General features: G+C 42.3%; 1 protein-coding gene across 2 annotated transcripts in view; it reads right to left on the bottom strand.

The window, feature by feature from the left end:
• SCAP (SREBF chaperone) overlaps positions 1–22890 on the bottom strand; it is a 252892-nt gene that overhangs the window by 64130 nt on the left and 165872 nt on the right. For both annotated transcript variants that reach the window (XR_003941472.1, XM_030196685.1), the window contains exons 9-12: positions 15997–16109; positions 8418–8512; positions 6105–6203; positions 5487–5705 (exon numbers count right to left, since the gene is read on the bottom strand). Coding sequence is in view for 1 of the 2 variants with exons in the window: in XM_030196685.1 (XP_030052545.1) it covers positions 5487–5705; positions 6105–6203; positions 8418–8512; positions 15997–16109 (526 nt within the window). In the remaining variant the exon portion in view is untranslated. The remainder of the gene's footprint in view (positions 1–5486; positions 5706–6104; positions 6204–8417; positions 8513–15996; positions 16110–22890) is intronic.

Raw genomic sequence — 22890 nt, 5'->3', positions numbered from 1 at the left:
GTGTGTGCCCACCTGGGCAGTAATGATCATCAAACAGTTTGGTTTGACAGAACAGCTAAAGCAGAGGGCAGCCACTCAGAACTTAAAGTCCTGGATTTCAAACATGCTGATCTTAATAAAATAGGGGAGTACCTGAAGAAATAGCTGATGGGATGGGAGGTCATACGAGAAGTGGAAAGACAGAGGTCCAAGCTAAAAGGAGCTATAAATATGGCTACAGACCTTTACGTGTGGACAGTATATAAAAGCAAGAGAAAAAGGAAATTGAGATGGTTCTTCAAGCACATGGCTGAGAAAATAAGGCAAAAAGACTTTGTGAAATACAGAAAAACTCGAGGAGGAACATGGAGATGAATACCAGATGAAACTGAAAGCAGCCAAGAGAGATATACATTGGGATAAGCACAAGTGGAAGAACAAATGGCTAGAAATGTAAGGAGAGGAGACAAAACTTTTTTCAGGTATATTAGTAAAAGAGGAAAGCTAAAAATGAAATTGTTTAAGAGATGCTATGAACCGCTATATGGAGAATGATGAAGAAAAATCAAACGTCCTAAATACTTCTATTCTGTGTTCAAAGAAAATCCTGGAGAAGGACCATGATTAGCTGGCAAAGGTACATGTGAGAATGGATTGGATATTGCACCATTCATAGAATAAAGTGTTTATGAACAACTTGAAAATTTTAAGGTGGATAAAGCCGTGGGACTGGAAGGGATCCCATCCCAGTATATTGAGGGAGCTCAGAGAAGTTCTGGCGGGTCGTCTTAAGGGTTTGTTTAATAAATCCTTGGAGACAGGAGAGATTCCGTGGTATTGGAGAAGAGTAGATGTGGTCACCCTTCACAAAAGTGGTGATAGAGAAGAAGCTGGAAACTACAGGCCGGTAAGCCTCTCTTTGGTTATTGGAAAAGTAATGGAAGCGATGCTGAAGGAAAGGATAGTGAATTTCCTGGAATCCAATGGGTTACGAGATCCAAGACAACATGTTTTTACCAAAGGTAAATTGTACCAAACGAATCTGACTGAATTATTTGACTAAGTGACTAGAGAACTGGATCAAGGATGTGCACTAGATATAATCTTAAGATTTCAGCAAGGCCTTTGACGCAGTTTCTCATAGGAGGCTCTTGAATAAACTTGACAGGATGAAGCTAGGACCTAAAGTGGTGAACTGAGTTAAGTACTGATTGACAGACAGGCGCCAGAGGGTGGTGGTTAATGGAATTCACTTGGAGGAAGGAAAGGTGAGTAGTGGAGTGCCTCAAGGATCGGTGCTGGGGCAGATTCTGTTCAATATATTTGTCAGCGACGTTGCCGAAGAGTTAGAAGGCAAGATTTGCCTTTTTGCAGATGATACTAAGATTTTCATGAAAAAGGATCTCCAAAGTCAGAATGGTCTAATATTTGGCAATTAAAATTCAATGCAAAAAAGTGCAGAATGATGTACTTAGGAAGTAGAAATCCAAGGGAGACGTTTGTGCTAGGAGGCGAGAGGGACCCTAGAGTGATAGTATCTGAGGATCTGAAGGTGAAACAGTGTGACAAGGCAGTGGCTGTAGCTAGAAGGATGCTAGGCTGTATAGAAAGCGGCATAACCAGCAGAAGAAAGGAGGTGTTGAAGCCCCTGTACAAGTCATTGGGGAGGCTCCACTTGGAGTACTGTGTTCCGTTTTGGAGGCCGTATCTTGCTAAGGAGACTTGAAGTGGTCCAGATGAAGGTGATAAAAATTGTATGGGGCTTATGCCAAAAGGTGTATGAGAAGAGACTAGAAGACCTAAATATGCATACCCTAGAGGAGAGGATGGTTAGGGGAGATATGATACAGATGTTTAAATACTTTAAAGGTATTAAAATAGAAATAAGTATTTTCCAGAAAAGGGAAAACAGTAAAACTAGAGGACTTGAATTGAGGTTGTGGGGTGGTAGAGACTTAGGAGTACCACCCCACAGGAAATTCTTTTTCAAAGAGAGTGTGACTGATGGTGGATAAACAAGTGGTAATGGAATTCAAAAAGGCGTGGGATGAATACAGAGGATCTCTAATCAAAAAATGAATATTAAAAAGAAAGAAAAAAAAACTTAAAATGGTTGCATGTGTGTTTGCATGTCAACTGGTGCTTAGATGGTGACTTCGACTGTGAAGAACTAGGTTGGTGCTAGGCAAGCTTGTACAATCTAAGTCCCTTATATGGCAATACGGTTTAGGATGGGCTGGAGAGGGCTTCGACGGAATCTCCAGTAATTTGGAATGTGAGGAAAGTGCCAGGCAAACTTTTAAGGTCTGTCGCCCGCAACTAACAAGACTGATTTGGATAGGTTGGAGTGAGCTTTGACAGCAACTTCAATAGTTGCGACCTAAGGACAAGGCCGGCAGACTTCTACAGTCTATGTCCCAGCAACACCAAAGAAAGACCATGATCAAGTATTCTATATCACATTCATTGTTGATTTAATCATGATTTGATAATGACTGACTATTGGACAGACTGGATAGACCATTCAAGTCTTTACCTGCCGTAATTTACTATGTTACTAACAGCTGGTTCAGTACCACCATGAGGTCCCAAGACACAACAGGAGACTTGATGATAGTCTTAAACAGAAGCCCCACATAAATACAACTAAAGGCTGCATCTTCTATATGGCGATAACATATGTCAACTGCACTAAAATGAACCCTAATCGAGTTAAGTCTTGGGACTGGACTCTGACATTACTAGTACAATTACTTATTTCTGTAGCACTACTAGATGTAAGAAGAGCTGTACACACAATATGCAGGTACTTTCTCTGTCCCTGTGGGCTCACAATCTAAATTTTATACCTGGGGCAATGGAGGATTAAGTGACTTCCCCAGGATTACAAGGAGCTGCAGTGGGAATCTAATCTGGTTCCACGCAACAAGTCAATTTATACTTCTTTGGAAACAATACTGGGGTGCCCATACCACTTTAGTTATTTGCTTCATGGTCCATTGCTACATAAGTGGGGGGGGGGGGGGGGTCTAGTACCATATATTTTCTTGTACCAGCTTTTGCGACACACATGTTCCCTCTGTAGGTATCATGGGGACACACCATTCCATTATTGCAAATACAAGGTAATAGGGCATTCCCTTCAGGTCGCTTGACCTTTCAGCATTGGGCAATTAAGGGTATTAGATATGTATATCAAGTGTTAACAAGATGAGGGGTCTATGCAGTCATAGTTTGAATTGCAATTTCAGTGTGCATTGAGTAGTGCTGAAACATTTGCTTATTTGCAGTTACATCACTATGGGGCTCATTTTCAAAGCACTTAGACTTACAAAAGTTACAATGGAACTTTGTAAATCTAAGTGCTTTGAAAATACGCATCTGTTACCAGCAATGCTTACCACAGACGTAAGAGAAACATTGAGCATACTTTACTGCTTGAATGCTCAACTTCCAGTGCCAATGCGATCTCATAAGTATTTACAGGTTGGGGGTCCAGCCTAAAAGGGCCTAGCAATACACAAAAAACAAAGGAAACTTTAAAAGCAGAAAAACTAAAAGAAATTAAAAAGGGAAGCTGAAGAAAGGGGTAAACAAAGGAAAAATTATCTGAAAGGACTTGAAAACCCGCACAGGAAGGCACAAAAAAAAAAAAAAGCACGAATCACACTGCTGTGCACAAAAACAAAGACTGAGCGTTGGGTGGGAAAGCACCAGTGCATGCACGGTGGGACGCTGCTAGAAAGTTCTTGATCTTGCTAGTCAGCATCCACACCAGGCTCCTTCGGATAACATCATCCACGTGAGAATACGGCAGCCTGCTTGTCCTCAGAGAAATAGCCTTTCTGGAAAACTTTGCCCCGTGTGGCTCATAGCTGCATATTGAATGGTTAACTTGCTGGTGCATCGACTAGTTGGACTGGGCCACTAACAGTGTGTAGCATGGCTATTAAGGGATGGGGATTGAGGGGGGGGGGGGGGGAGAGCAGGGTTGTTTCAGGTATATGTGATGTCATATACTTACAAGTTGCATGCTTCTTTATTAAATGTTGAACATATTTTTAAAAAATTACATGTATTATTTATTAATCCATCCAATGACCCAGGTCATAACAGGAAAGAAACACAACAAGATCAACACGAACATACCTAAATCTCCACTACCCAAGCTGCAAAGGACTCAAATACAAATCAACCTATGCATCCAGCTTTTCCTACATAAGCACACAACTATGGAACTCATTACCAAAAGCCGTGAAAACAACTTATGATCACCTAAACTTCCGGAAATCATCCTATATAATAAAACACACCTCCAACATTCTGAAGCTGACTGCATGGCTGAGGCATTCCTGCTCTCTGTATCCATCTCCTGAATTGACATCACGTACTTCCGGGTTCGTCACAAGCAGAAGTGACCAACCACACGAGGTTTCTCGGCTTCAGAATGTTGGAGGTGCATTCTATTAAATAGGATTGGTCAGTTCCTTGAAGCACAGCCAGAGCTCAGCATCCTGCACAGTAACGCTCAGACACCGGAGAGAAAGGAGGGGGGGCCTGACACCAGAGAGGGGGGGGGGGGGGGGGAGGTATCTCTGCCACACACACACACTCTCTCTCTCTCACAGTCAATGTCTTTGTCTTTCTTTCTCTCTCTCACTGTCTCACATTCACTCTCTATGTGTCACACAGTCACTCACACACTCTCTTGGTCTCATACACTCAGTCTCACAGAGAGTCTGTGTCTCACACACACTCTCTCTCGCACACACTGTATCTGTGTGAAACACACTCTCTCTCTCTCACACTGTGTCTCGCATACGCACACACTCATTCTCACACACACTCGCACCCAGACTCACTCTCTCTCACTCACACACACATTCACTCTCTCTCTCACACACAGTCACTCTCACAAACATACACACTCCGAGGAAAAGCTTGCTAGCGCCCGTTTCATTTGTGTCAGAAACGGGCCTTTTTTTACTAGTTAAAAACTAACCTGTTCAAAAAGGTATACCCTACTGACCCAACTTAAATGCATGTACCCTGCAACACAACGAAACCAAAGCTCGTAATGGACATATAATAGCTCTTCCTCTCTACAATTCCCTAATGTGTCTGTACACACAAACCTTATTCTACCACAACATTACTGTATTTGTTCATACCGGAATTGGCGAACACCTTTACGGTACTATGTAAGCCACATTGAGCCTGCAAATAGGTGGGAAAATGTGGGATACAAATGTAACAAATAAATAAAGATCATAAACTAAGTGTCAGATTAAAACACATTTTTGACGTACTGTGCAGCACACTACAAAATAACAGTGATAATCACTGGTGTATGTCTGGACCTAACAATTAAATTAGCCATTCCATAAACATAACAAATCAACAGGTTCATGGAGAAATCCCAGAGTGTGAACTTAAGGAAAATCCCATAGCAGTCATGATCAGAGCAACCCCAAAGGATAAATTCTACAGAAGAGTACAAAGTATACCATTATAATTCTTTGTGCCAGTCGAGTCCTGGCAAAGAAGTAGATGACTCTGAGCCTCTTGGGCAGGCGGAGGTTCCTGAAGGAAGAGGGCTGCAATGTGATGGTATGTGGGGTTGTAGGTCGTATAGCTGGTTGGCGCTCGTATCTCTGGGACCGACTGACTAGCTTTGAAGGAGGCATACAAGCTTCAGCTGGCAATCGTTTATTCAGATCTGCAAGCTACCAAGAACAAGTAAACAATAAAACAAAGATGAAATTCTTCAATTCAGCAAATGTGAACACACAACATTAAAGTCAAGTTACCTTCAAGAGAAGCCTATCCTTGCATTTCTCTCATGTGTACATGTGAAAGGAATGAGCTAATTACTGCCTTTTCTCCATTCCTTTTTCTTCTCATAGGAGAGTGCCGAATTCTCATCTTACCTCCCAGCCACAGGTCTCCTTCTGCTCTCCCCACCTATATCCTCTTCTCTACCTCACAGCTCTATGCCCCCCTTCCTTACCTTCTCTCTTCCCTACTGGATTCTTGAATGGTTAGTCTACCTCATGTTTTTCGTTGTGCTATTATTTCTTGCCTGCCATGTCCAAGTTGGGCTCCAACCTCTCATTGCCTCCTACCTCCATACGTCGGATGTCAATGGATAGCACAGTAGTAAAGAACAACATCTGCAGGAAGAAGTCAGACACCAGGCCCACCACAGCAAAGAGACAGAATTCCTGCCAGACAGGAAATCAGAAAGAACAAAAGTCACTTAGGCTGACAAGGCAGGGACAATATTAGACCACAGCTTTGTATCTTTAAAGGTGCTTTTCTATATTTTCTATTCAGAAAGACAAAAACCGGAACAATAAACAATGAAAGGATAGATTAAAAAAAAAATCAACTTTTCAGAGTGGGGAGGGGGAGGGATATTGGGAGGTGTGGTATATGAGTGGAGAGTTAACAGGATTGTAGTCCTGGTTAGTGGTTTTGTTTTAGAGACAATGGGTTATCAGAGTTCAGATTGTGGCTGGACAGATTCAGCTTCTATAACTGGAGAACAAGGCCAGTGCCGGGCAGACTTCTACGGTCTGTGCCCTGAAAAGTCCCATTTCCCTTTTTTTTTTTTTTTTTTTTAAGAACAGTCAAATTAGCATGCACATATAAGATTGGGAAGGTTAATAAAATATATTTATATTCATATGAAATTCCACCTTGATTTAAGAGTAAAGCACATGGTGGACTATGTAAAACAAATGATGTAAGCTATGCAGAAGAAATATGCAAGTTAAATGCAAAGCATTCATAAGGAAGGTTAAAAAAGAATTTGAAAATAAACACAACAAAAACATTTTCAGGTATACCAGAGGCAAAATGTGTGAGGGAGGACAAACCATAGTGAAGAGACTAAATGAATCCTTTGCTTCTGTGGAAGATATAAGGGAGTTACCCATGCCAGAAATGGCATTTAAAGCCCATTGCATACTTTGGACTACAAGAAAGCCTTGGACTTCTATCTGGAGTGAACTAAAGCCCACATAAAGTCCATCCAGCTTCTTTTTTTTTTTTTTTTTTTACTCCAACAGGATGGGGACTGTGTAGTGACGCTGCACCTACCATTTGGCAAAGACCCTGGAGGCTGAAGTTAAGCCAAATGGCAGTGCACGGTACTGGTAGTGGTGTTTCCCTATGTGAAATCTCAGATACTTCCTGTAACTGGGATGTATTTGTATGTGGGTAAAGGCATCCTTCGAGTCTACAGAGTATAGTGAATCTTGAGCCTGAACCATTGGGAAAAAGGTGTCTAGAGAACCATCTTGAATGTTTGTTTTGCCAGGTATTTGTAGGATCAGATGAAGTCTCCCCCCTCCACCTCTTATTTGTGACCCGGAAGTACTTGGAATAAAATCCCTTCTCTTTTCCCCCTGATGGAATGGGTTTGACTGCTCTGGTTTGTAAAAAGGAAAGAGTTCCTTTTGTAAGCAGTTCTTGGTACTGAGAGTTTAGCTTTGATGCTCTCAGTAGGTAATTTGGAGGAATGTATTCCAACTGCAGTGTATAACCTCAGAATTGGTGGATACTCAAAATAGCCTGGACAGGATACAAAGCCACCACCCCTCCCCCTTGTCTTGGAAAAAAATTCTGCCTCCTCCCTACAGGTCATCTGAACAGATATGGGAATTGCGGCTATGCTCTCCTAGAGCCAGTAAAAAGCTCAATCCTTGCTTTGACTGGGGAACCAGCTGGGATGCTGCCTCTGGCAGGAGTGAGAGCTCTGGTTATTCTGGGATAGTTGAGAGGGGAAGGATATCTATATGCCTGAGAGTAGTACATTTTCCTTTGTTCTCCGCATAATACCCTCTGGATGTGAAGGCTAAGCCAAGAATGGGCTTGGATAGTGACTTGATAGTATCAGAATGCTTCTTGATGAAGTCTGCAACCTCCTCCATCTTGTCACCAAAAAGATTGTCTTCTCAGCCCGGAATGTCTGCAAACTTCTCCTGAACCTCTGGTTCTAGGTCCAAACATGCAGCCAGGCAAGTCTGTGAGGCCTAATACCCACAGCTCTTTGGTAACTGGCTGATGGAGTTCCTCAGCTTTCTCCTGAGGAATCCATTTCATTACCAAAAACCAGAAGTCTACCAATAAGTTCACACCAAATCAAAATCGTTAACATCCAACAAAGAGAGACTTCCCCAGTCTTAAGATCACCATTCACTAGACTTGGAGAGAACAGAAATAGCAGGCTGGATCGTGGAATAAGTATGCAAAGAGTACTAATTGAAATGTGACCCCAAGATAAAACCGCACAAAGAGTGATGAATGGTTAGTCTCCTGCTTTTACACTCAAAATGGTAAAACTCAAACATAACATTGGATAATGGACAGAAGCTGTACTCCATTAAACCTCTGTAGTCGCATTATCTGATGCGCCCCCTGCTCATTAATACCTGGATGGCAGGTACCAGTGTGAAATAACCAATTAGAATAATGCCAAGCTCCGTGGCCATGTTTTTCATTATAGACCAGCTCTCATTGCTCAAGCCTAGGGAGAAAGGGAGAGAGAAAAAGAAAATACACATTACGTTACTACGTTACAATAGATGTAATAAACAAAATGAAAAGAACATCTAATCATGGAGTCAAACTCTAAAGGACGAAATTCACTTATTTTGTACTCCTGTTTCCTGCTCCCATGCCCCAGTAATTTGTTTCAAGGAGGGGCAGTCCCACTCACCTCACACCCCTGCAGCTTCTTCATTTTTCCTCTCATCCACTCCCACCTCACCCACATACAGCTCCTTCATTTTCCCCTCCTCCCCTTTCAAACCCTTATGCCATCTCCTCCTGGGGTCCTGATTAGGCTGAAGACAACTCCACTGTCACCTCTCAAGAGAAACTGAAAAAAAAAATCTTGCTTAACTTTATTGAGTGTCCCCTAGATGTAATAAACCAAATTGACAAGCTGATCAGGGTCAGAAGACTACATTGCTGCTTATTTCTGTGGTTAAAGTTGTTTACCTTCAACACATTTAAGTTGCCTGGAGTATTCTTGGGTAGGTGTCTCAAATTTTAAGAAATAATATAGTTCATTGGTCACACATCTGGACATCATCCTCCAATGGAATTAAACTAAATATTTTCCAAAGCTTTCTAGTGAAGCCTTCAAAACCCTTCTGAGAATGTGTGGGAGTTACAATGTTGTCACAGTGTGCTTCTATTCTGAAATTAAAGCTAATGAGCTAATAGGCACCTACAAACTGACATTAGCAAAATATCTTTCACACCCTCTTAACTATGGAGACTCAAGATGCCAAGCATACACCAAGTGCCAGAAGGCCTTTTTGTCAATTTGGGACCTCTATATACAATCCCTGTCCTCAAGAGTTCATAGTCTGATCCTGAACAGTTTAGAGGGAGGTAAACAGTAAGTTGGATTGGTTTACAGGCAATGTGGGGAATGGGTAAGAAGGCCACAATACGGTTACCTAAGGGTATGAAAGGTCATAAGAACTAGAGCTGTACCAAACAGAATATTTTACTATTCAGCCGAATATGAATAATTGGCATTCGGCTTTAACAATAAAAGAAGCAACGTGAAACCAAAGATCAAGTGTTTATTTCAGTAGGATTTAGCCCAGTAGAGCCCAGATTATTCGTATTCTACTACTACTACTATAAATCATTTCTATAGCGCTACCAATCGTACGCAGCGAATTAAAATCACTATTCGGCCAAATACGAATGATGTAGATGGGGCTGAATGGAATCAAATACGAATATTCGGTACAGAAGTCTTTTATGTCATATTGAAACAGTTGGCTTGGGAGGGATTCAATTGGGGAGGGGGCGCAGAGAGAGGAACAAAACAAAAAGATGATACTTCCTTTACAACTGTTTGTTACTGCAGTGGCGAAAAAGCTTTCTATTTTCTTGTTCATGTTTGTCTTCTATTCACCAATAAAAAATTTTCAACAGTAAGTTAATAAGCTCCACTCTAGAAGGGGAGACGAGACAAGAAAAATTGCTATCTGCAAAGAATACCTGTTACAGGTAAGCAACAGATAAGCAGTTCATCATAGTTACTAATATGGGATTTCCTAGTGATTGTTCAACAAAAAACAGAAGGGAAAAAATACAAGCCATCAAAACTGTTTCCAGTGGATTTAAACTCGCACTTATTTTATTACATTTTTATTTTCACAACCTAATCCACAGATGAGTCCTCAGAACCATTTCTCTAGCACTCAGAGCCCAATGCTTGGCATGAACTGAAGAACAAAATCAGTCTTGTTCTCTAGGCCTATCCCCATACACTTCAGCAAAAAGGTTCAAATCTAATTCAGCAGCTTCACACTTCCATCAACTGCCACAGCTTCATGGTCCTTATGCTTGTTTGGCACAGCTCAGTGGAATCCAATCTCTTACAAATGAGATTGAAATCTTATTTGTTAGAACTTGAGAGCCCACAAACATCCTGGAGTACATGTAGCACAGGAAGTGATCAGCAATTCTGAGAAACAGATGGCCCAACAAAAATACAGGTTCCATGACTGGGAGGGTCCATGAAAGACTATCAGAAGAGGGGCCTGCTAATTGATGTTTAAAAACAAACAAAAGATGAAGGTGTCAAAACCCCTACTCGGAGCACTGAGGGAACAGAAAAAATTACTAAGGCACACCAGGGGAAAAATGGAGGAAAAAATCCTGCTGAGAGCAGTAAGAACAGAGCTGGGAGAGAGAGAGGAGGAAGTGATGTCACCACAGGGAATGGCTGCCTAAGAGGAATGCTCCGGGTAAAATTCCCCTATATAAACTATAACTTGGCAGACACCAGCACTAGAATTGCTGTATCTAGCCTCCTTCTCCACTACTTAACATCGAACATGCTCGGGAATGAGCGCCAAGGGCAAAGCGGTTGACTTATCCAATTCTGCCTATTCAGGGATGTCGGGGAGCCTAGTGTCACAAAGTCAGAGTTGGATACCCCAAAGATGGTGCAGCTGGTGTTTTAGCTTCTGGGCTCCCAATCCCTGGACTTGTTTGTGGCGGGAGAAGCCTCAATGGATCCCTTGGAGGAGCCTTTGCAGGAAATTCATGACTGGATCCTGGAGATTAAAATGGACATCAAAGCAGTCCAGGAAGAACTTATCATGATGGGAGCAGACTTATGCACAGAAATCACGGAGCTGGGAGGGCGGGTGGAAGACATGGAGCAGCATGTGGATGAGCATACAGAGGTGCTCGCTACCACAGATACTCAGCTGCAAGACCTCCGGGCTGCTAATCTCTCCCTACCAGATAAATTGGAGAATATGGAGAACTGAAGCAGGAACCAAAACGTTTGTTTTTATGGCATGCCAAAACTTCCTGCTTACCTAGACTGAGACCATGTTATACAATCTACTCCAGGGGCCACTATACAACTGGACAGAGCTCATAGGGCATTGGGGGCACCCAAAACAATAAGCCCAAGGACATAGTGGACTGCTTTATGAACTACAAGGTCAAGGAAAAAATGTCTTCTTCTGCTGGGTGGAGGACTCTCCCTGTTGGAGAGATTGCTGTGCTCATTGCTTTGGTGCGAGGGAAGGGGTGAGGGATGGGAGTTGGACAGGAAGGATAAGGGGGAAGGATTTGGCCGGGAAGGGGACTAGGGCTTGTATAGGGTTACTGGTCAAGTTGGAGATGTAGTGAAAGTATTGGATGAGTGCATCATTGATATTGCCTCTCCCCTAGGAATAATTAGAGAGGATTTTTTTTAACCTTTCCCCTGTTTGGTAGATGGGCAGGATAACATTGCTTACTTATAATTTAGAGGTTTAAACTCACCAACTAAAAGGCAATTCTTATTCAAAGAACTTAAGAGAACTGATGAAGCAATAGCATTTGCTGCCTACTCATAAGCATTGTCTGCATAAGAAATATCCTACTATTTATTTTGCCTCTAATACATTGCAAAGGAAAACCAGAGGAGTTATGATTGCTTTATCTATGAAGCAGCATTGGCTAATTCACAGGGTGGTGACAGATAAAGAGGGATGATACCTGCTCCTGACAGTTACATTGGGCTCTTTGGTTTATACACTCCTGAATGTCTATGCCCTTTCTGCAAGATCTAAGACAGGTGCTCCTAAATATGACCGGGGGTGGGGGGGGGGGCACTATTTTACTGGGAAAGGATTTTAACCTAACATTGAACCCAGTTTTGGACAACTTCTCTCAGGGTACCTTCTATAGCAGAAAAAATAAGCGGGCGCAGGTGCTTCAGATATAGACACAGACGTGGTCCGACTATTCACCCCTACAATTAGAACTCACTGTGGAGGTAGATCAGGGAGGAACCAAGTATTGGCGTCTTAATGGTGAGATTCTGCAGGATCTCACTAATGTGAGCCAGTTAGAAAATGTCAGACTTGGAGAAAAAGGGTGTGTCCAGTACAGAGGAGAGGAAACCTGGTGAAGGGCCCTGAAGGTCTTCACCTATACCAACCGCTATGCCCCGAGAGTTGGGTTCAGGTAGCCAGCAGGACTTGGATCAAGAGAAGGCCCTCACATTGGGTGGGGGGGAGGGGGGGGAGAGGCAGAACAAAAGGAAGATGACTTCAGGCACAGTCAGGATTAGGTTGGCGGATAGGCTGGGCAAATCTGGATCTAGGCAACGGTCAGGCGGCAAGCAAGGCAGTATCCGGATCTAGGCAACGGTCAGGCGGCAAGCAAGGCAGTATCCGGGTCCAGGCAACGGTCAGGGTCAGGCAGCAAGCAAGGCAGTATCCGGGTCCAGGCAAGGGTCAGGGTCAGGCGGCAAGCAAGGCAGTATCCGGGTCCAGGCAAGGGTCAGGGTCAGGCAGCAAGCAAGGCAGTATCCGGGTCCAGGCAAGGGTCAGGTCAGGCGGCAAGCAAGGCAGTATCCGGGTCCAGGCAATGATCAGGTAAGGCAACAAGGAAGGCAGAAAACAAGTACCAGCTAGGAGGGACAAATCCAGGAACCTGCTGCTGAGGCAAAGGGCAAGAGAGCAAGCTGGCAATAAATACTGCCTGGAGGGCAGAAGGTTCCCTTGGTTCCCCCCAAAAGTGCCAAGTGCTACTCTTTTAAGGGGAAGTGTGCGCCCTAAGCACACTCTTCCCCAATGCCGCCAGTAATGTGGCTGAAGAAAACACCGCTTCCTTGGTGGACAAGAACACCGGAGCTATCTTGAACCGGCCACGATGCACCAGAGGGCATGCCGCCGTCTTGCGTTGTCCCAATGGCATCAGCACAAATCGAGCCATAGAGATGAAGGGGAAGGCGAGGATGGTAAGGCACGGTGGGAGTCATGACAGAAAAGGATCCTTTCAAACATATACAGTATAACGATAAAGGGGAGGTTGGCTCACTTACGCTATGAAAGGGAATAAAGCTGTCATGAGGGGGAAGCTTATTGATTTGCAGGTCCATCTAAAGATTACATGAGAGAGAGTTGAGCAGAATCTTTGGGCAAAGATAGCTGTTTTGGAATCTCAGGCTAAAAAGAGGGATACGGCTTTTCAGTGGGGTATGATCTACTGGATGGAGCTTTGTGCGCTGCAGTTGACAGATGTGGTTGCTAAATTGCAGCAGGTGCAACAGATACACAGTGTAATAAGGCAAGCCGCCTATTGGCTAAAGCTACAAAAAAGAGCAGCATAGTTGTACACAGGCTCCTTCTGGGATGATAGTGGGGCTTTTTAAACCTCTAAGGCTGGCATTAGGGACAATTTTGTCTGCTACTATGAGCTGCTCTACACACCTGAGAGATCGCCCCCAGCCCAGAGGCGGAAATACAGTCTTACCTATTGCTTCTTGATATTCCTAGGATATCTGTTTCAGAGTGATAGTATATCCCGCCCGATAGAATTAGAGGAGATAACATGGGTAATCAAAAACTTACCCACTGGCAAAGCCCCTGGATCAGATGGATTCTCTAATAAATATTACAAACTAGGAAAAAATGCCCGTTTCTGAGCGGAATGAAACGGGCGCTAGCAAGGGGCTCCCTCCCTCTGTCCCTCCGAGCTACTTGCCTTGTTCGCTGTGGCGTTTCCGTTTCGGCCCTCGAGTGTCATAGCTCCGCCCTCGACATCATGACGTTTTGATGCGAGGGCGGTGCAGACACTCCAGGGCACACCGGATATCTCGGGCGCCTCAACTTCCATGGAGGCTTCAGAACGTTGGGGTTGCCTTTTATATAGAGAGATGTTTTGGGAAGCATCTGGCTCCATTGCTTCATCATGCAATACATTTTTTGGAGATAGGGGCATTTGTCAGACTCATGGAAACTGACAGCTATAACTGTACTCCCCAAACTGGGAAAAAATTCCCTGCATTGTACTTCATATAGACCTATCTCTCTATTAAATACAGGCTATAAGATTTTTACCAAAATACTCACCCGGCAGGTCCAGCCCATACTGATTAAACTAGATCAATCAGGGTTTGTGGTCAGATGGCAGACCTATGATAATGTTCACAGAACGATCCATCTTATTCAGTAGGCCAAATTAGCTCAGATTCTCATGCTGCTCCTGTCATTAGATGCCAAAAAGGCATTTAACAGGGTTCACTGGCCTTTTCTATTATTCTACGTAGAATGAGATTCTCAGACCATTTTATTAACTGGCTTACCCAGATTTATGCTCAACCAGAAGCTTGTATAAAAGTAAATGGTACCTATATGACTCCCTTTCCATTACATAGGGCAGTGGTTCTCAAATCTGGTCCTGGAGGCACCCCAGCCAGTTAGGTTTTCAGGATATCCATAATAAATATTCATTACCTCTTCTTTAGCCGTTTTCAATATATAACAAAACTTTATTTATTCAATATTTCTTTTACAAATTACACAATCTTAAAACCCACTTTATCCTCACTGTTTCAATCACATACATACATACCCATGCACTTCTCTTCATTCTAACTACATTCAACCTTAAAATCCATAAACATCACAGTGTGAATAATACACATTAACTCATGTCCATGATTGAAATTCAACTTGTGCATTGATGACTACTGATTGCTCTGTTATATCCACAGATTCTCTGTGCAACCCACAGTTCTCAATATTAACTCTAACAGTCAAACAATTCCTGTGCACAGATCAGGCATGCAGGCAGACAGTATAGTGTCTGGGAGCAGAAATCCACGGGAGACGTATGTGTTCGGCGTTAAGAGTCTGAAATGCGTGGGATAATCATAAAGGAATCCTGTTCAGAAGGAATGGATCCTCAGAAGCTTACCGGAGATTGGGTTCTGAGCATCGGCCTGTCAGTGACTGCATCTCCCCACCCCCAACCCCCACACACTGTGCACAGATCAGGCATGCAGACAGGCAGCACACAGTCTGGGAAGGTGGGGAACCTTGGTGGGGTGGGGAGGGGGCTCAGTGAAGATGCCAGAGGAGATGATGGATCTAAGTAAGGGGGGAACCCCTGATTGGATGTCAGACTTCAGGGGAGGGGGAGGCCTAAGTCAATGCCAGACCCACTTGGTCCTACTTACTGGTGGCAGGCACCAGCAGCAAGCAGAGAAGGGTTCGTTGGAGGGAGCATGTGACGATATTCAGCATTTTTTTAATGCTCCCCATTAACAGCACTCCTCTTTGGCTCCCCGCCCCAACAGCCAATCACAGGAGAGGAAGGGGAGGAGAAGCAAATGACAGCCACATGGGGAGTAAAAGTAAAGGTAGCTCAGGGAAATTAATTTTATTAACCACAATTAATATTTTTAATCGCAGCTGGTGAATATCGTGCGCTCATGCCTGCTAACAAATACAATGTATGTATTTATGTGCATTTTTCCATATAGAGGATCCATAGCTTTCATCAGATTCTCAATAGGTTCTCATAGTTTTTTTTTAGTTCATATTTTGCTTATTTAGTGCAGAAGGACTGAGCTATTTCAACAGCCATAAGCTTATAAAAAATCCAGTTACAGAAAACCTAAAGGTCTCTGAAACTGATATTCTCACTTTACAGACCCTGAGACAGTGGGGCCAGCTAAAATCTTACCTTGTGCAATCCGAAGTTTTACTTCAAGGTCTACAGGTGTTGAGACAACAGATTTCGTTAGAACCAATACATTTTCCAACCCAATCACTACTACCAAGTATGGAAAAATTTCTCTGGAAAAAAAAAAAAGAAAATTAAAAATAAACAGATAAACAAGATTCGATCTTCAGATTAATAGCGTGGTCAAATCTTGTTACTATCAATTAAGAATGATTCGCTAGCTGAGACCGTTATTAACCAGATCTAGTCTGGTAAGTTACTTATGCTTTAGTCACTAGAAAATTAATCTACTGCAATTTGCTTTTTCAGAGGTTGACGGTCAACTTCAAGAGACTACAGCTGATGCAAAATATAGCAGCCCACTTGCTTAAAGGAAAAAGTAAATTTGATCACATCATGCCTGTTTTGGCTGAATTGCTCTGGCTACCGGTGTCAGCAAGGATAAGCTTCAAAATCTTATGCTTGATTTTTAAAGCTTTTTGGCTGAAAGTTGCTGGTTACCTTTCTGCTGTTGTAATGTTGTAAACAAATATGTGAACTATAACGTTAATTATAAGCTGAACTAAACTAACTTAATCATAAACACGCTAACTCAATTAATAGAGTGTGGTATCCATTCTTTTTTCAATTTAAAGTGGAGAAAAATAGACCTCAGTAGTCACTGCATGGCGATACTGTGCTCAGTGCACTCAAACGCCAGCATTACTTGGACTCCGTTTTTATCACTGGTCACAAAAACTCCACTTGTATGCAATGAAGATATATATGGGGTAAACTATATCCTTAAACCCACTTCTGAATCATGATAATCATTATAAACGAAAAATCAAAAGATCAAAAATACTGATATTACTTAGCTTTCAAGCTTTCAATGTTGCCCAACGGGGACGCCATTTTGTAAGGTTAGTATTTGTGCGTTTTTCATATATTGTTTTTGAGCTATTACTCACATTGAATAAGTTTTGTGTGGTACTGCTATCCTGATTTTAGGTATCGTGATTTGCCAACAGTTACTTGGCCCCCTGAAGAAGCTTACATTATATAGTGAAACGGAGAGCCCCGTTGGGCAAGATTGAAAGCAAAGCCTTTGATACAGTACCCCAAAGAAGACTTAAATAAGCTGAAAGGGCTGAACTGGATAGGAAACTGGTTGACCAACAGCTGGCGGTGGTGGTAAATGGAATCTGCTCAAAGGAAAGGAAGGTAGGAAGTGGAGTTTCTCAGGGGTCACTGCTGAGGCCGATTCTGTTCAGTATATTTGTGAGTGACATTGGTGAAGGGTTAAAAGATAAGGTCTGCCTTTTTGCAGATGATACCATGATTTGTAACACAGTTGATACTCTGGAGGGAGTGGAAAATATGAAAAAGGATCTGCAAAAGTTGAAAGAATGGTTTCATGTTTGGCAATTAAAATTCAGTGCTAAGAAGTGTAAAGTGATGCAATTAGGGAGTAGAAATCCAACAGAGACATATGTGCTAGGCGGTGAGAGGCTTGATATGCACGGATAGGGAGAGGGATCTTAGGGTAATAGTATCTAAGAATCTGAAGATGACAAAACAGTGTGACAAGGCGGTGGCCGTAGCCAGAAGGATGCTAGGCAGTATGGAGAGAGGTGTAACCAACAGAAGAAAGTAGGTGTTGATGCTCCTGTACAAGTCATTGGTGAAGCCCCACCTGGAGTATTAGGTTCAGTTTTGGAGGCCATATCTTGCCAAAGATGTAAGACGATGAAGCGGGCCAGAGGAAGGCGACAAGAATGATATGGGGCTTGTGCCAAAGGACATATGAGAAGAGCCTGGAAGACCTGAATATGTATACCCTAGAGGAGAGGAGGGGCAGGGGTGATATGATACAGACATTTAAATACTTGAAAGGTATTAATGTAGAAACAAACATTTTCCAGAGAATGGAAAGTGGACCTGAATTGAGGTTGCGGGGTGGTAGACTTAGGAGTAATGTCAGAAAATTATTTTTCATGGAGAGGGTGGTTGATGCCTGGAATGCCCTCCTGAGGGCATGGAGAAAAAAAAAACTGTGGTGGAATTCAAAACGGCGTGGGATGAACACAAAAGATCTCTAATTAGAAAATGATATAAAAAAACAAAATGTAAAGGGTTGCATATGTCAAGTGGTGCTTAGATGGCAACTCTGGCTGCATCAACTAAGGCCGGCGCTAGGCTGGCTTGTACGTTCTGAGTCCCGAATACAGCAATCTGATCTAGGATGGGCTGGCAAGAGCTTTGACGGAAACTCCAGTAATTTGGAACGTGAGGACAGTGCTGGGCAGACTTTTATGGTCTCTGTCCCCTGTCCCGCAAATGACAAGATGGATTTGGATAGGCTGAAGTGGGCTTTGACAGCAACTCCAGTAATTGGAACAAAAGGACAGAGCCAGGCAGACTTCTATGGTCTATGTCCCAGAAACACCAAAGAAAACCATGATCAAGTATATAATATCCTATCATTCCCCTATTCCTTCCTCCTTTATGCCCATATTACCTATCCACACATAAATGATTACCCCTTTACTTACAATATTTTAGTTGCATCCATTTTATACCACTTTGTTAACACGATTTACTATGTAAGCCACATTGAACCTGCTAATGAGTGGGAAAGTGCGGGGTATAAATGTTACAAATAAATAAATAAATATTAAAACCTGGCTCAGTGCTGAGTGCATGGAGATCTGAAAATATTGTTGCCACTGATTTCAGGGCTAACAGCACACTATTCCATCATGTTACCACACACTGCTTAACAAATTTTCATTTGTTTTCCCCAATGTCACTAGTTCTTTCGAGATGTCAGTAAGTTTGGCTACCTCACGTGGCAAACCGGTGCCATTCAAATTTGTCTGCTGTAGTCCGTATGACAAAACAAGATTCAGATTATGACATGAACATCCAATCCATGTGTATTCTTGAAAGTCAGCCTTCATATTACTAGCACTGTCTGTAGTGAACACATTGTCTTCACTTTGCGCACTAAACTCATCCAGAATAGACTTCACTGTCAGTTTTATATTTTCAGAGGTAGAATTTTCATCCAGTAATCGAGTAGCCAAGATACATGATTCAGTTTGCCAGTTATCAATATACTGTACAGTCAGTCACAGTTATATAGCTGTGGTTGCTCTATTTGTGTGTCTGGAGGTCAGTTGTCACTCCGAACTGTGGCACTAAAGCTAGCTTGTTGACGAGTGCGATCTTCTCTTTCTCCACACCATCAAGATGATAAGCGACAGTTGACTCACAGGGCTTGACTTGGTCCAGGTTAACATTCCCATGTTTAGCACTAACGGAGATGAGCTTTTATGCTAAATTCCTGAATATGTCCCCTATAACAACTGAAAAAGGTCTCATACCTGTTGCACACATGGTGACCACAATGTCTGCCATTTCACATTTGATTTTCACAGGTACTTGGTATTATTCCACAGAGAAAAGCCTGGTATAGCTGTAATCCTTGTTGTTGGCATACAGTTTACATAATAGTCCTTGTGAGCCCATAAGCCATTGGTCCCATCATGTGATCTCCACTGAGACTTCTAAGACCAATCAGATGACAACGTTGTCATCGCGTTGGTGACAGAAGTTTGTACCATCTTTAAAAGCAGTGTTTGCCATGCTGCTTCATAACAGAGGAACAGCTTATTCATAGCACCGGCATCCCTGAAGAAGAATCTCTGAAACAGGGATTCCTGTTGGACATTTAATTTTAGACGGAACCATAGTGAGAAGAAAATAAATTAAATTAAGTTATCCCCCTTGGTCCGTGGTTGTAGTTGTTCTTTCAAAGTCAACTGGTGCTCGCCATTTTGAAATATATTTTGCCATGTGTTCTCAGAATTTCTTTGATTGTATTGCACTTATAGTTCCTCAATTTAGGTTTTGTAGGGACTTTCACTAAAACTTTACACACTTTCAATTTTTGATATTCATATATTTGTGTGTTAATATATTTTGCACTAAAAAAAAAATCAGAAAGGTTTCAAAAATAAGGAGTATTAATGATGTATAGAGTACGATAATGAGCCGTTCTACGGCTAGTCTCATTAATAGGCTCGGTTGAAGGATCAGCCTATACTGAATTCTCCTTGTGTTTCCCTTCTTTAAAATATTAAAAGTATATAAGTGGTTATTATTATAATCAATTGGAGAGAGTAGAATCTTTTACTGATTATCCTACATTAGGGATTGACTATAGTTTTACAGTTATAGTTGCACCAGCCTAGAGCATGCAGTTATTCTGGTTCTAGTGAAGCGGATTAGTAAAACCATACTGTAATTATGTGTAATAGTGTGCAATGTATTTACAACAGTGGCTGGTTGAAGAAGGGGATTGTTAATAGCTATCAGCTCTTGTTCTGCCCCCCCACCACCACGATCCCCCATTCCCTCCCCCCTCTTCTGCAGTCTACTCTGCATTGCAAAGGCTCGCTGCAGCACATGAGCACAGCCATGATTGTGGGGTGGGGGGGCATGGCTTTGCTCATGTGCTGCAACAAGCCTTTGTAATGCAGAGTCCTGGAGGTATGGCCTGGTGTACACTTCTGTGGGAACCTCACAGTAACTGCATTCACCCCCGCAGGATTCCCCAAGACCTGGAGTGGATCCCCACGGGATTCCCGCTAACCTCGTTCCCATGCAGCTCTCTACTCCAACCACAGCTCTGGGCTAGGGAAGAAGTGGGGTATATAATAAGTTGTCAACTACCCTGAGACACCTACAAATGAATTATAAATTTGTTGAGTAGGAAACACAACTGTGTTTTCACACACCTGTAATATCTACAGCTGTTCATCTTTCCTTCTCATTATGAATTCTTTCGACCAGTAAAGCCACTACATTATGGAAAAATTTTAACTGAATAGCGTGACATCTTATTTGTTAAAACGGCCTCCAAAACTGTCTGGAAGCTCTCAATCATATTAGTTGATCTTTAGTTTTAGTGTTTCATTCTGTTCAGCCTTCATAATACAAGGCACGTCATGCACATAAATATTCATAAAGAGCAAGGACAGCATTTCCTTTCTACCACGCTGCTGCTTCTCCATGGCAGCAGTGTTCCAGGAAGAATCAATACTTGCTCAATATCCAATATTTCATCACAGATGTGTTACACAGCTACCGGTTGCAGAAAACTCACAGCCAGCAAAACACATTATCTTCAAGGCCTTCAAAATAAATACTTTCATACAAGCGAGGAAAGCAAACATAGCATGGCTCATGGAATTCTTTTCAACCCCTCTGAATATAAATGATAACACGTTTGTGTGTGTTTTTTGTGTGCCTGTAATCAGGAGAGGAGATGCGGGAAGACAATTTGAAAGGTGCAATTCCTTAATTACTATTGTTTACAGTAAATCAGTGCATACAGACTGCTGCCATTTGGAGGGGGTGTTCATTTATCTTCCACCTCCCATCAGATGCAGAAACCTCACTTCAACAGCAGAGAAACTTCCTCCAAATCATCTATTAGCTACCATTCTACTTTCTGGACATTATTTATTTTATTTGTAGCATTTGTATCCCACATTTTCCCACCAATTTGCAGGCTCAATGTGGCTTACTCTTGCCGTAATGGCTCTATATTTATTTGTTAATGTAAAAGTCTGCTGACCTGAAAAAAGACATACTGTTGGCAATCCTAACCTCCTGAATCCTGAGCACATCTCACAGAACTCCCTAAACATGTGAACACAATTTGTCAATGGCTTAATCTGGCCCTACCCATAGCACTAGATGTCACTTGGCAATATACGTAGAAAACAATACAAAAAATATATACGCTTGCAAGCATTTGTGTTTGGTGTCTCTCTCTCTCTCTTCTGTGCTGTGTGTGTGCTGGGCACTTGTTGTGCCTGTGTGGGAAGTGTAGCTGTGATCATGTAGGCGTACTTATAGGGGACAAGATTTGGGGTGTTGTGTCAGTCGCGGGTAAGGTAGTTTTTGAGTATTGGGCAGTTTGAAGGGAGTTATTTTTTTTTTGGGGGGGGGGGGTGCAGTTTTCAGGAGCTAGTGTTAGGGGTGGGAACAATTGCAGAGTGATGTAGCAAATGTTGTGGGATGTAGTATTTGGGCTGTTGAAGTTCAGGGGTTTGGAAGAATAAGGAAGTCCATCTTTTAAACTGTCTTATCCTGTTCTCTAACTGCTACGTTTTACTCAAGTTTCTATGCTCTAGAAGTTGGAACTCCTTTTCCCAGAGAAATACAATGAATATCTGTGCTTGGCTCCACATCACAGAGCATGCAGCAAAAGGTCATCAGAGAAGAATGAAAAAGGCAAGAGAACAGTGTCAGAGACAGAAACAAAAAAGAAATAACAGACCAAGATACATTATAGGCAACTCAAAAGAGCCCACCTACAAATAAGGTGCTGTTTGGTATATGCTAGAGGTGTGAATGTTTTGGTATAAGCACTGCTAAAACTGCTTCTTGGATACTGATGTAAGATCCAGGGGAAGGGTCTGTATAGTGCTGCACACAACAACAAAGACGACACAGAGAAAAGCAAAGTGTCACAAATTAAAACTGAACTAATGCAATCAAGCAAGCTAAAGCAGAACACCTTGGAATAAGCATCTGGGAGAAAGATCAGCACAGAGCAGAACACAATAAAAACAGACAAAGAGGGCAAAGCTAAGTGTCAGATCTGAGGAATGAGTCACTGCAGCACACAAGAAAAAAAATTGGAAAGAGAACAAAGCTAACAAAAAAAAAAAAGACAAAATCAAACTAATACAATCAGCACTACTTACTTATATTTCTATTTTTACAAAATAGTAAGGGGGTGATTACTATACAGTTTAATTATCAAAGTCTCAGGGAGGTCAAGAGGAAGTGACATCACTGCACTGAATGGCTGCCTAGCCTCATTGTTCCTGCTTC

Source organism: Microcaecilia unicolor, chromosome 1 (genome assembly GCF_901765095.1).
Source record: "Microcaecilia unicolor chromosome 1, aMicUni1.1, whole genome shotgun sequence".
NCBI classification, from domain to species: domain Eukaryota; kingdom Metazoa; phylum Chordata; class Amphibia; order Gymnophiona; family Siphonopidae; genus Microcaecilia; species Microcaecilia unicolor.
This window is presented reverse-complemented; position numbering and strand designations above follow the sequence as displayed.